Genomic DNA, 15,531 nt, shown 5'->3' with positions numbered 1-15,531 from the left:
AAAGGACTTGGCATTCTGGGGGTGATTAGGGCCCTTTCTGCAGTAAATATCGGGGTGGGTCCCTCTGTCCTCTGCAGTTGACTGAGTCCTCTTTGTTATTCATGCAAGCTGGCATCTAGGAAATCCTGCCATTCCTCATAATAAGAAAATACCAAGAATAATTTCTTGACAATGAGACTATACTTTTACAATATAAGGATTTTTGCAAGATATCAAGCTTACGGAGTTCCATTTTCCCCTTATCCTCTGCTCTGTCCTCCTAGACACTCACTCTTGCTCCTCTGCTGCAATATATTACCCCCTCCTCAATTACACCAACACACTTGCAGAGCAATGCTGCAAACTGGGCCAGTTCAGCAGCTCAACTTAGAGCAGGCTGCTACAGCAGCTCAGCCAGCACAACTGACAGGGCAGTGCACTGCGGTGGCATGAAGCAGCCAGCAACAAGGAAGGCAGAAACTCTGCAAACTGGCTTTGCCAGGCAAGCTCTGATTCTCTACGGAAGAGATTAGGGAAATTAGAATTGACATACCTGATGTTTGTCATAACTCTGTATCCTACGGGCAGGGATGCCAACTGAGATGAATGCAGAAGTTCAAACAGAGGTTTTGTTTCAAAACATACTAATCTCTGGGCTGTTCTTGCTCGGCAGATCATACTGACATAGCGGCCTCTCCCGTTCAAGAGATGTCTTCCTAACACGGTGGTTACAACTTTTACAGACATTTCTCTCTGGATGCAGTACAGCATTATAGTTAAAGCAACCCAAAAGCTAGTTGGTGATAGAAGTAAGGATCCCATTCCTCTTGTGTATTTTATACTCCTTCTGCGCTAGCGCTGACAAAATATCTGATGCTGTTGTGGGCCAGGGAAACAAACTGGCAAAACCAGAATCAATTTTTGTTTTGTATTTTTCTGCTGGCTTACTATTTTGAGCTGACCAACCATAAGGTACAGGCACACAGGAAGCTGCTATCCAACAAATTTCCCTACCTGTAACATCTATACCCTTAGCCCAGTGTTCCTGCCAGCTTAACCCACTCTCTGACTACACTTCTGCCAAGAGCAAGCCCACCTGATTGACCACAGAACATGACTGCAAGAGCAAACAAAACAGGAGAAGACGATGCATATCACACCTTTTGGCAGAAACATGCAGTTGTACTGGCTCAAGCCAACTACAAATCCATAGATGAGAACAGTGTTTCACAACAGATTCAAGTTCATGGTGGGCCATGCTGGGTACACTTTCTCATCCCTTCCCTCCACCGAAACCAGTGCTCAGGCAGTTATACAACCATCCATTATCAAAGAAACTGGCATAGGTGAAAAATACACCTTTCTTTTCTCCCAGTCTGATCACCTCCAACAGTCTGGAGGTTATTTCTTGCATTAAAAACAGACAAAAATACACAATGAGTAGCAGCAGTGGTCTTGATTATTTAGTGTATGGAATTCATCATCTTTTTGAAGAAACAAGAAACGTTTTTAAAGTAACTTTGAAACTTTGGAAGAAACAAATTACGTTATTCATGGATAAGCATGAACATGATGCTCCAGCTTGGAGTGCCTTTAAGTCTTTGGAGGTGTCCTGAGCGTCTTTCCCCACTGCCAACAGGAGTCAGAATCTGGGAAAGGTCGAACAAGCGGAAGAGGATAAAACAAGGATTTTTAAAAAAAATAAAATTTGAGAAGTTACTTTATATGGCATACAGTAATTGGAGGTTTAAAGAATGAAAGAGGAAGATGTTTTGGAGACACCACCTGACTGAAGCGGAGACAGCAAGTCTGAGTTTAGTGGTGGGAATGAGCCTGGTTCCATATTCAGATAAAGTTATATGCTCTCTGAAGTATGTGATGATCCAGTAAACTTGTCTGTGATTACACATACAGGTATACATAAAGGTATGATTAGATGTGTGTGCAGCAGGAGAGACACAAAAAAGATACTATGCTAGGAACTTCTGTTTTATCACGAGGCAGTCAAGACTTTGGAACACAGAATGAGCATCTTTCTCCCTTCAGATAGCCATGGCAGGCAAACTAACTTACAGAACTACCATAATCATCTTTCTGCTGTAACTATTATGTGTATTAACCAAGCACACATAAATAGGGCAGAACACCTAGAAACGATGGTTTGTCTCTGGTTTTTACTACTATCACACAGGGACAGGTCTGAACTGTAAGCCTATGCAGAAGCTACACACGCACTTCTGCACAAAAGAGTGCTAACATGGGAAAGCGTCTCAAAATTAGCAATTTAAAAGACTAAACATGTGTTTAATGCAAAGCTAAAACTGCTACTGCTGTAACATGCCATGCCAGAATACTGAACTCCATAAAATTCTGATTTAGAAAGAGAAGGTACATACTCAAATCGTTATTCTGATGTCTTCAACTAACACCTACTCCCATTCTACCTTCACGCTACACAGAGAAGCTAGCTATACTGTTCTACAGATTAAAAAAATGGGCCTTATCCAAAGAGAATCCTTTTATACTCAATACTGTCTTACATTGTCATTTACTCCCTCGCTAAACTAAACTCACTGATCACGTTTCTGCTGACAGTCTTCATGGCAAGGTATGCTGATATACAATCTTTACTTTGCAATGTGAAATGGTACCTGGTCTTACATACACAAGATCCATTTTTCTTTGACCGCATAAAGAAAGAAGGAATTACATAGACTCCCTCAAATACAGTCCTCAAAGGAGGACAAATGACATAAGCCATATCACAATTATATATAACTTTGCTGTCATGGAAAATAGCTGCACCTATCACAGTGCTGTCAGGCTCCAGCAAGACATTAAAATAGCATAAGTATACATCTGAACTTTTTTATTTTTTTGTTCTTAAAAACCAGAATTTTGCCAAATTCAATGCCTGCAGGGTATGGGATACCATTAGACAGCTTTAATTCTGAGTTGAGAAAATATTTTCAATTGCAAATAACAATTTCAATTGCAAAAGCTATGAAGCTTAAAATTTCCAGAAGTACTACGTCAGTCTAAGAGCTAAAATCTGGAAAAATTCAGGTGATTTGAAATTTGTACCCAATATCTGAGAAGACTAGAATATGCAATGAGTACCCACTGACATTTTACAAAATTGAAGGTTGGGGTTTTTTGAACCAATATGGGGGGGATTCAGAAAAAACCCCAACATACCTAAGTTTTTAGAAAACACACCTCCAGGACAACTACAATTACCAAGTGTTAGCTATGTCTCTATGAATAATGATTGAAGAAATAAGCACGTGTACAGTCATCTTTACATATCAGAATACGTACCTAGAACAGGTAGCTTCAGGAATCCGATTTAGTTTCTTAAGTTACAGGCTAGTCTTCTAGGAATTAACATGGAGGTGGGAAGAGAGGATTCTCTAGACTTCAGAGTAGAAGCCCAATTTACAATGGCTCTAGGTGACCATAAGCTTCCCTGTGTGCCTAGATGTCTCCTAACACAGGCACCGTACTCGGGTATCTGCAGACAAGCAGTACAACCTCCCCACATCTTCAGTTCCACTCACATAGCTAATGCAGAGTATAATTCAAAAGCCTTAATAAGCCAACTCTTGTTCTCAACAAATACAAGGCTTTTTATTTGAAAAGAGAAGATTCTGAAGTACCATCATATAGTACTTCAAATTGTCATTGCTCTTTGGGACTAGACGATGTCATTGGTCTCTCAGACATCCTGCATCAGAAGGGCTAGTGGGATATTCGATGATAGCAACTTTTTACTTCTGAAGCAGTATCAACTTAAAATATGACTTCCCCACTGCTCATTCCCAGTCTTACCCATTCTTGCCTCAGAGCAAACAGGACCTGAGTGTGTGCATCCACTGTTGAACTAGAATCAGAAACTGATCCACTTTGAAAAAATAAAAATGAAAGCAAAAGAAAAGTATTTGTGTTATTTTTCCTAGACCATTCCCTTGAGTTTATAGCCCAGCTCTCCAAATCTTAAACCCGTATTACTGCTATTTGTATTACTGTAAAACCAAAAGCTGAAGAACAGAGCTCATCTTGCAATTGTTAGACAAGTTGACAGTTTTCTTCTCCCTTTGTAAAGACCGTATTACATTAAGTAAAGATCACAGTACAATACTTCAGAAGATAAGCTACATGTCAGAAGACAATTCACAACACTTATTTCCAGAAGGCTATGTCATACAGAAAGTTTGAAAGTAAAAGTATGACTGGGCTGTATGAATCAAAAAGAAAACCAAACAAGTGAGCCTGAATGTTCCTTGTCCCATACGAGTTTGTTATTTCATCATATGCTGACACAAAGCATTAGCAGAGGCTACTTCTTTATTTAAGAACAAAACCTTTTCATTCCTGATAAAGCCAGAAGAAAGAAAAGTGGTCCCACTAAATGTGTACTCTTCAAATTCTAATTTCCTGTTAATAAATTATAAAATTAATGTAGGCAACTCACCGGATCAAGGAAAAATCCTCAACTTTTTATATATTGCATTATTTCTTAGGAAATTACTGTGTAATCATAGTGAGATTTGTTAAAATTCATACTCTGATTCAGTGTATTTTCTTTTACGCTACATTACACAACCACACACACGGAAGCATAAAATGTCAATGCTGCCTAGACGCATCAGTAAGTATCTGCACATGGAAAAAAAACATAAATCTATGTCTCTTCTGTGGAAGGTATTTAATATTCTTATTGCATCTGTTAACCAGTATTTATAAAGCAATACCACTTTAAAAAGTGTGGTAGACTTAAATTATTAATGTAAACTCTTGATGTGCTTTTGCAAGAATCTTTTAAGTCAAACCAAAGTCAAATAACAGATAACTAGACACACTGAGCATAAAGGTAAACCTGCAGCTATAATAAAGAGCTACTCATAATACTTTATTTTACTTGCACCTTTCATAGTCTACTTGGGTTAACAACAAATTTACACTTAGCTGAAATAACCATTACCAAGTTCTGTTCCTGAAACCCACAATGAAACAGTAGATACTCTACTTCACAAAGAAAATGGCTACCAAAAAAACCCCAACAAACAAACAACAAAGCACAGACATAAAGACATTACTATTGAAAATCATCTAAATCCAGCTTTGGCCCATGGTATGTGTATGCATATTACTGACAAAATAACAAATGACTAGGTGCAAAATAGGAATTTAACATTGGGATTATCAGAATGCACAAAGATAGGGAAAATGTAGACTAAAGCTGCTTTCAAAGCAGATGTTGCAGCAATGTGTGAGCTATGCTAAACTAGAAACCATCACGTAAGTTCCTTTAGCCTGTTAGATTTGCCAGTTCACAGGTGAAAAAGCAATACGTAGCTCCAGAAAAATGAAAACCTCTTCTTATTAAAATTGAGGGTTACCAGGAAACTTCCCTCACTACCCACAAGAAAGGTGTAACTATTCCAAGTTAGACATCAGGATTCATCATCCAGTGGTGGAACACTGCAGCTCAAACTGAACACTACAAAGTCCTGTGGCACTTTCAGTAACCAGTTGTTTGAATTCAGAAATGCTCAATACATTTATATCTCAGTTGAGGATGCTGACACATACAAAACATTATGTAAATATGCTGGGTAAGCATCCACAGTCCACAGCAGAAAAATGAGTAAGAGACAACTTGCTCTTACAGTAACAACATCTTTGAAGAACAGCATTGTAAATGACGTTTCTAATCATTAGGAGGCAGTGCCAGGATGTAGAGCAGAAAGTGGTGTAAGTGAACATCCCAAACTTCTGTTACAAACAGTGCTAAAATTGCCACTGTTTTTCCACAACCTCCTACCTGCACAAACTTTTAAACATCATGAAAAGATAGGTCAAAATCACATTACCAGAAAATCATATATTCTAACTGTCCATCTAGAGCTGATAACATCACCGCTAGAAAAAACAAGAATGCAATGCTGTAAGTGCATATGAAAAGGTTTCAAGAGAACATTGTAATCTGTTCTACATCTGAAACTAATTTTCATTTCATTTACCTGGAACAAGCTTGTTGACACAGTATTAAAAGGTTATTCTTATTAATGATTATTATAAGTAGGCAGAATCGGCCTTTCAGTAATAAATCTAATAAATTAAATAGCTGTCTGTTGTGCAAACAGAGAACAGTCCTTATGCTAAAAGACTTACAGATATAAGAGACAACATGTGAACAGAAATACAAATAGGGAAGCACAGTGACACAGACAGAGTATTTGTCAGAATGGCAAAAAATTATTTCAGGAAACATCTGGGGACAGGCCTGGGGACAGGCGCTGATCTCCTCCCTCCGGTGACCAGTGATAGAACCCGAGGGAATGGAATGAAGCTGCAACGGGGGAGGTTTAGGTTGGATATCAGGAAAAGGTTCTTCACTGAGAGTGTGGTTGGGCACTGGAACAGGCTCCCCAGGGAAGTGGTCACAGCACCGAGCTTGACTGAGTTCAAGAAGCATCTGGATAACGCTCTGTCATATGCTCTCATTCAGCTGGTCTGTGTGGAGCCAGGAGTTGGACTCCATGATCCTTATGGGTCCCTTCCAACTCAGGATATCCTATAATCCTATGATCTTTTGTCCAAAGATACTGGCCAAACAGAAAAAAATTCCTTTTCCCTATCTCCAGCACAGAAAGTAACATTAAACTGATCATACATGCCCAGATTCTAGTCAGTAACTCTCATCACAGAGAAACCTTGTATCTCTAATAGTTCTCAAGTTTATGAGACAATTTTTTGCAAAAAAATATAAATGTATTGAGCATCTATTTTGCAGATTTTTCAAAGAGGAAAATCAGTATGGAAAGACAAGTATCCTGGTTTGAAAACTGAGTAAGTGGGAAATACAGCCTGACAGCACTGCAAAGCTGCTGGCAGGAGTCAGGCAGCGTAACACAGGAAGGATGGAGACCTTGCTTTTCCAAACTATGCCTGCTGCTACACTCCTGCTATTACGCTCAGTATACAATTGGCTGCCTTCTGACACAACACCCTACTGGCTCATGTTTAACTCCTTGTCCACCGAGACCCCCAGGTGCTTTTTTTTTTTTTTTTTTAAAGGTGCTTTTTAGCCAGCTGGGCCCCAGCCTGCACTGACATATGGGGTAATTCACGCCCATCTGGAGGACTTCGCATTTGCCCTGAACTTCATGAGATTCCTGTCGGCCCATTTCTCCAGTTTGGCTAGATCCCTCCAAAGAGCAGCTCTCTTCTCCAGGGTATCTAACCATTCCCTGCAATCTGTTATCATTCAAAAGCTTGCTGAGAAGGCACTCTGTCTAGGTTGTTAATCAAAACTCTGAACTACTGACCCAGTATCAATCCATGCCATTAGTCATCAGCTGCAAGTTGTCCTTTGCATCACTGACAACAACGCTTAGACCCCAATCATCCAACCAGTTTTCCACTCAACTCATTCTCCACTGCTGCAGTCCACATCTCACTCAAGCTATGTTATGTTTCCTTTTGTATTTATACAAGGTCAGCACTACAGAGCCCAAATCTAACTGAAGCTTTTATGAGCTAAGATGACATAATAGCCTGAAGCCTCACTTTCTCGCAGGTCCCAAACAATTACATTTCTTTTATTCATTTTGTCACACAATACTCACATATCAATCGCTGTTTGGAAAACATTCCCATCATCAAATCCCACTAGTTCAAAATGGAAAATTATGTGAAGCCTTATTTGAATGTAACAACAGATTAAAATAAACCAACAGAGCTATCTGGAGCAAGCTGGGTTTTAAGCAAGTGGCACAGAGTTATAAGAAAATATAATTAAATAGCTGTATTAGATAAGGTTACTACTGAACTATTATTTAACTATACTACATACTTCTGTAACTTAAAGCTACAGTCCAACTTTCAGAAGAACCTAACCATCAGAATCACCACAGACATAGGAACAACCTTTCTTGAACTAGATGAGAAGCAGGGAGCCACACATACAGACAATCCTGATGTATTAGAATGAAGTGTCTGCTCTGTGTATTTTCCCTCTGCTTAGAATAATAACCGTTATCTAAAAGTAAAGAAAATAAAAAATCTGCTTTAAAGGGTCAGTTAGGAGAATAAAATGGTTATAACTGTGAGTCCACTAAAGGACTCTTCAGGTAAATTTGATCTTGAGTGAAACACTCAAAGAAATTTTGGCTTAGTCTGCACTACTGATTGGTTTAGATCAGCAGAGTGGTTTTGAGGCACTTTCCCCAATGATCCCAGTTTGCTGCATGCTGGTTCAACTCACTGAGAGCTTTCCACGTATATAACCTAGATGTCTCCTGGAGAAAGCTAAACCACAGGCTCTGATCTACATGTTACAAAATGCACTTCAACCCCCTGGGGGGGACAAAAAGGTCTGAACCAATTCCTGGTATGAACGACTTCAAAATACAGTCACGATGCCAAACATCTGCTCCAGAGGATGAGATTAAATCTAGTCTGAAGTAACCCTGGAACCACATAGACAGAGGAACATCAACACTGCTTCTAGTAATTCATTCCTAAAGTACCAAATTAACTGTTAGTGTAAACACAGTCATAAGTGCTTCTGGCAATAGTGTCACTACAGATACAGATCCAAGAAAACACACTACAGTTGGATGCAATAGCTGGCAGATTTCTTCAAACAGTTATAAAATCAGGAAGAGATAATAATGGTTTTGATTGAATATTGAGATATGTGGATTCTACAGAAAGGGAGTGGGGTGGTGGGGAATGTGCCACAAATTCAAATAACCAAACTGATTCAGTTCATATTTAACACAAGAGACAAAAGATTGACATCTAAAAATACATCATGGTGAACACTCGGACTGATAGAGTCATTCAAAGCATAGCATTCAAAGCTGTTAATAAAAACAACTAAAAACTGATCAGAAGGAAATTTAGGCTGGAAATTATGATGTCTCCAATAATCGAGACTGAGAATCTGGACTCACTCTCCAACCAAACAGTTTGGATAAAAATCTACTAAGGTTTAAGAAGGAGCTTGATCAGCTTGATGTGATTACTTGCAATAGCCAGCATTTTATTTTACACAATTCAGAAGGTCATTATGCTTCTAACACCAGGAGACAGGCATGCTAAACTAGGTAGGCTTGAATGCACACAATCACAAACAAACCATGAATACAATCAATCCTATACCTGACTTTCGGTGAGAGAAACCATGTTAAACACAGCAGTAGCTCACAAACAGGAGGCTAACAATGAAACTAAAGATTTTCTTTTCTGCTGATTCAATCCATCATCCAAGAGTTCCTCTGGCAATGTAAATATTACATCCTGTCTCCAATAAGTAAAAAGACAGTTCACTAGAAAAATACTAGAACTTAGCCAAATTGACAGAAATTATTGCAACAGTCACATTACTCAGTCTTTCGAATTATTCTGTAAGTTCCCTCTCTTTCCCGACATTGCTTTCTAAGGGAATATGCCCAGAGTTAAAGGTTCAGCTTGAAACAAGACAGGTATAGTATCTAGTCGTGTCACTTTTCTCATTATGTCAGCATTCCACCTCTCTGAACTTGCCCTGTGTGCTTTTTAAAGAGTAAGCTAAAAAGAAACATGCCAAGTAGAGCACTGGTAATTATACTGCTATGCTTTGCTTCTCAACTACCTTTCTGAGGAATCATTTGAATTGGTTAAGACAACCAAAAGATTTTCTTCAGGCTCTTCTCTATTACAGTTAACATGCTGCCATATTCTATCCTCTCCTTCCTCACAGGTTTCACAGATGAAAAAAGGCCACATTTCAACAGACTGTGTTTTTTTGTTGAAGTAATTAGAATATTCTCAGTGTTTTCCCAGACCTCTTAAGCCTTCTTTAATCCTCCTCTTCCAATGAAGAGTGAAATTACAACTTTCCCCCAAAACGGGACATAGACAGTCTGTTGCATATACTTTGACTGCAAATGGTTGCCAGCATAACGGATAATCACTTCTGTCAATGCCAGCTTCAGGTCAAATTTAGAGAAAAGCTAGCTTTAATAACACATAGATGAAAACTAACAGTAACATGGCAAAGAGAGAGGCTAGCTAGCCAAGCTATGTTTTATAACAGTATTATATGCCTCTTTCTCCTGAGCTCTATCCCAATCCTACCTTATTTTTATTTTTTATACCTCTTCACCAAAACATCCACCTCAGAGGGTTAATACAAGGTAGAGGAACTATGTGTATCCCAAAGCAATGACATTTTCCCATTACTTTACCTTCATCAACTCACCCTGTCAAAACCCAACACTACTAAAAACAATAAAACACCCCCCAACTGCCTGCCTTTATGACAAGGTTAAAAACAAGAATATATTTTCTTATTACTAAAATGTTTCTAAGGAAAGTTACTCTACAATGTTTTGGAAAAAGGAGCTAGCATAAATCAACACTGATATGTATTGTTCCCTGTCTGTAAACACTGACACAGCCTCAGCCAGATTTATCTAAAGCAAACATCGTAAGAACTACAATATTGACGTGTATTTTTCTGTAGTCTGTTAGCAGATTGACAGAAGGGCAATGTACCACAACACTAGATGACCAATAATCTTTAATAAGTCCAGAATAAGCTACAAAAGATTATTTCCTATTTCCATGGGAAAGGAGGACCTTAGAAAGTAAGCTAGGGACAATCAGGTAATATGAAATGAAAGGAATGTGAAAAAACCTATAGAGATCAGTAAGAGGAGGTCAGGAGAGTCTAACAAGGCAGTATGGAGTCAGTGTGAGGAAGAGAGAAGCTGGTGTAGTTCTCCACTGCCAAACTGATAAACTAGTAAGTTAATTGGGGCAGCAACATTTTCAAAAGATTGAAGAGAAACACCTATCATATTTCAAACAGAAGGGATTACAGAAATTAAGACATGAAAGTGTAAAGGTCTGGATAAGAACATAATCTACCCTACAAACCTACAGAGCTTCCCTCTTCTCCTATCAGATAAAAAATATTTCATTACAAGTTAAATTTTAGGCCAAATTATTTGAGCATTTAATTTTAATTCCTAGAAAGTATATGCCTTTCCAACAAGGAAAAAAAAATTTCAAATCAGTATAAAAATAGTCAATAATACACAAACCAGTGCTACATGACAGTACCCATTAAGGTCCTTCCAACACCAGCCATCCACCACAGTGAAGTTTGAAAGAACGCACTACCTACCCTCTTTGAAACAAATCCACATTGAAGAATTTGTGGAGCTCCACGGAGAATTCTACCATAGCCTGAACTTCACTCATGTTTATGAGCATGAAGAAGTCAAAATTGTCAGCACCTTAGTTACTGAAAACAAACAGAAAACAAACTTTTTAGAACACAAGCTGGGGATAATGCCTATCTGATCCTTAAAAAGGACAACACTATACACAATTTTGCACAGCTTCCTTAAGTGTACAGGCCCTGGAGTAAACCAGAATATAGGATGTACCAAATCCTGCCCACAATAACTTCTATCTTTGTTGTGAAGGAATCAAACGTTATCAGAGAAGTATCACAACACACCATCAGCATAATATAATGCTGGCACTTACTGATAGCTACGACTGCAGTGCTGCTCTGGTACTTGGCTGGAGAGAGGGAAAAATACTGCCGACAAGGAGAAAAAGAGCACGGTCTGCTTCCAGCCCTTGTTGAAGCAGAATGACCGTGCCGGTAGCAGTGCCTCAACTCTGACGTGAGAACAGGGACAGCTGAATTACAGTGTGGCCAAACAGTGCAGAGAAAGTGCCTGACCAGGTCATGTAGGGACTTAGATGGAGAGATTCTAGAGGGAAGGCGAGGAACATGCTCATTTTTAGTCAATCTTCGTTAGTAGTAAAGTGTTAATTCTCACTGTCGTCTCTGCAGCCACAGACTGGCACCTTCCTGCTAATTTTCAACTACCTGCTGATACTTAAATTAAAATCCTACAGACTTTACAGAGTTCTGCTGTTTTTCCTGCAACAATATCAACTGGATTAATAACAGACTTCATTTTCTACAAGCACTTCAAACACTGCAAGCACTGTCTGGTTTGAGGAATAAACAAACAAAAACACCTAACTCAGACTATCCTTCATGCACATTAGTCCATCTTCTGGGTCTAATACAGAAGCAGTACACATAAAAAAGCTAGCCTGGCTGGAGCTTCAATGGATTATGGGGTTTTTTTGTTTCTAAAGTTTTGAACATGCATTTGGGTTTTTGTGAAGCAGCAGGTAGTACTACTGAGACTGAAACAGAGTAGCTGGCAAAAGAAAAAGTCACCGCTGCTGCAGATGTCAGTCACCTGAAAGTAAAGTTACCTTTAGAGGCCACCTCTAGCCTACCAACTAAATTATCTCGGCATATGAATCAAGATAAGATTTACCTTTCTGTACTCACTCCAGAGGAGCTGGAAGGCTTCAAGCACCATAGCACAGGTCTAGATTTTTATCTACAAACAAAAAGTTAATTCTGACCTTGGTTTAACAGCCAATACAAGGACTCCACATGCACTTTACAAAAACACAGAAACAGAATGTTACTGAAGTAACAGGGAACAGGGAAAGAGGAATTTTGCTGCTGAAGCTGAGTTATGACAATATGATGAACTCAGATCAAGGGCTTTTACCGCAAGATCAAAACTACAGCATCTAGATGTCCAGCTTGTCTAAATATCCTGTGTTCATTCAAATTTCAATCAAGGGACTTCAACATATTAACTGAATGATGCCACAAGTTTGCTGCAATATGTAGCGCTAGGACTGTCACTGATAACCTACATGGCTTTGCAGCAATTCTCTCTTCCACTGCTTTGTCTAAAGGATTGTGTAGGGATGTCCTCAGTGGTCTTTAAAGCTAGAATCAAGAAGTTCTGCACTCTAATTCTCTGGGGTTACCATACTGTGTTATCACATGTGCATCACCTACCAAGATGCAAGTGTATCCTCTGCAAATGGAACCTGATCTGCCACCGAGCAGAGATCCAGAGATCCTAGACCCATGACCCTTGGCTACTGGGCAACAAACCTTGTGGGCTGTGCATAAAACCTGTGATGAAATTGTCCAACACCTCAGAAACGACGCCACTTTAAAAGACTCCGAAAAAAAATGAAAGAACTTAGACAAAGGATGCCATGAGGCAGCCTCATCCAGCTTGCATTTTGATGAAACTACATTTTCAAGGGAGGAAAACATTACACACCTCTGACTGCCCAGCACAATGCACAATGCCACTCCCCAGTGGCACTGTCTATGTCCCTGAACAGTTTGCCTCCACTAAGGGAAAGGAAAACTGTTTCTGCAGGAGTTGTTAGGCCAAGCAGCCACTCCCAAATGCTTCAGGGTCCCTCAAGTCCCCAGTAGGAAAACTCAGAATAATCCAAAACTAGTCCAATTAGACAAGTTTGAAGGTCTATTTTATGAATGAGTTAATTCAACAATAAAAGCCAGGAGAGCCACATCCTGCATTACTGCCAAAAGGGCTGTCCAGTGAACTTGTGGTATTTCTATTGTGTCTAACATGGCTCTAGCTGGGGCCACTCCCTCCTTCCTCTGTCGAGCTGATTTAGCATCCCCAGCCAGCTAAAATTTGCCTGGCAGGCAACTCCTGCAGACCGAACACAGGGTCCAGTAAAAACCCAGTCCTGCATTACACAGCGCCATGTGTTTTAATCCAGTAACACAGCCCTCACTCAGCTACCAACAATATTTGGAAAAATGGCACCCATGCCTTGCACCACTATCAACTGCAGAACCAGTACAGTTCACAAAGCAGAGCATCCAGAAAGCAACGCTGCATGTACCTGGGATTGCAGTCTATCAGCTGACCTTTGAGGATGGCTTTTTCTTTGCCAAGCATCAGCTTGTTCCATGTGCACCTTAACCTGGATGAAGGGGAACATTCACTGCCCTGGGCTGACAGAAACCAAATCAGTACTTTTCTGTCAAAGTCTTTCACGTCTGTGCAAAGGAAAACTGTGTTCTTTGAACTATATAATAGAAAGTGTTACGCAGTGATTAAATATTTTAAAGGAAAAACTCAAACTTGGACAATGTCTTTATTTTTGTATGCTAATCATACAAAAGCCAACCAAAAAAAAAAGTTAAACTCATGTAGAAGTATTTATTTGTACAGATTCCATTCAAATTTACAGCTACACTTCACTGATGAACTTCGATGACATTAAATGTCCACAATTCTTTTTAATATTTAATGAGTTTATTGTTGTATTTTAAAGCATATAATTAGCATTCAGAAACCAAGCTATTGAACTGCACATTTGTCCTGGCTGCCTGTAAGAAGCAGAAGACTCCTTCAGTAGGAGCTCTCTCCATATGAGCAACAGAGGTTAATGCAGCATATAAACTTGTATTCAATATTCAAAAATATTTAAGCACTGAGATTGAACATCTCCAATAGTTAAAGTATCAGTTAAAACCACTTGATCCTATACTGAAGGTCAAAACTTTACTTTTCTTCTATTTATTTTCTTAAGGTGGAAAATCTCCTACATACCCTGGCCAGTCCATGGTGTCTCCCCACTAGCCCATCACTTCTTTAGTTATCCAAACTAATCTTTTCTGAGGCCACAATACAAAATGGATCACAGGATATCAGATTTTAAAAGAACATCGGAAGGAGAGAATGTTTCTTGATTCTGTTTTTTTCTAAATTGATCATTTTAGTGATATTTTACAGCAGTTGCATCAGAGCACTTGAGAGTGCAATGAAAAGACAGATGGAGATATACAGAAACCTCTTAAACCAGCTTTGTTCTCGGAGAAATGCTTGTGTAACAGTGCCATTAATCTAGCTACTTGTACTGGGAATTTCAAGACAACGCTAAGAAACAAAACTGCAGTACGTTCAAAGAATGTCTTACCTCCACTGGTAAATACTCCATTTTTGTATGTTAATTAACCAGTCTTCCAGTTCTTCACTATTGCTGTCAAAAACATACTGCTTGAACTAAAAAATAAACAAACAAACGTTTTACTAAGAGCAGTATCTCTAGAACTTTTCAGTACTCATGTTCTTTATTCTCTTTTTCTGCATCCTAATAACAGCCCCTACCACATCCTCTATAACAATCATACATGTACCGCCTGCCAGCATTCTCCAATCTGCCCTTGGTTCCTGCACTACAGCTTTCTGTATGTGTAGCAGTTTGACACCTATTTTTCCAAAATAAAGTAAAAAAATAAAACCTCTCGGGACGCCCATGCTCTGGCAAAACTGACGTTGCCATGTTCAGCCAAACTATTCCTGTCTTCACCAAGAATTCTAAAATCCTGCTCCCAGAGGACTCCAGTACGCCCCCAGCCACCCCGATCCCCAGAGAGACTCTCAGCAGCCATGTAGCAACGAGGAGGTAGGAGGATATTCTGGTCTGAGTCATCAAATACAGCTCATGCCCCCACGCAGTCCTACATAGCTACCAGGGAGGACACAACATACAATAATAGGTCAGATAAAATTCTTCTGGTAAATCTTGTATTCCTTCTGCTCAGGAGACAAAATTCAGGGGACAAGAGCGAGAGTCTTAAGACCAAGAACCCGCTTTCTT

The 15,531-nt window shown here is 39.4% G+C and overlaps 1 protein-coding gene across 3 annotated transcripts in view; it reads right to left on the bottom strand.

The window, feature by feature from the left end:
• The window catches only part of FAM135A (family with sequence similarity 135 member A), a 95,009-nt gene that overhangs the window by 63,543 nt on the left and 15,935 nt on the right, over positions 1–15,531 (bottom strand). For 2 of the 3 annotated variants that reach the window (XR_012834439.1, XM_075747430.1), the window contains exon 2: positions 14,848–14,933. Coding sequence is in view for 1 of the 3 variants with exons in the window: in XM_075747432.1 (XP_075603547.1) it covers positions 11,165–11,253 (89 nt within the window). In the remaining 2 variants the exon portion in view is untranslated. Of the gene's footprint in view, positions 1–11,164; positions 11,285–14,847; positions 14,934–15,531 lie in introns of all 3 variants that reach the window. The other variant, XM_075747432.1, reaches the window with a different exon arrangement.

Source organism: Balearica regulorum, chromosome 3 (assembly GCF_011004875.1).
Source record: "Balearica regulorum gibbericeps isolate bBalReg1 chromosome 3, bBalReg1.pri, whole genome shotgun sequence".
Classification (NCBI taxonomy): Eukaryota; Metazoa; Chordata; class Aves; order Gruiformes; family Gruidae; genus Balearica; species Balearica regulorum.
This window is presented reverse-complemented; position numbering and strand designations above follow the sequence as displayed.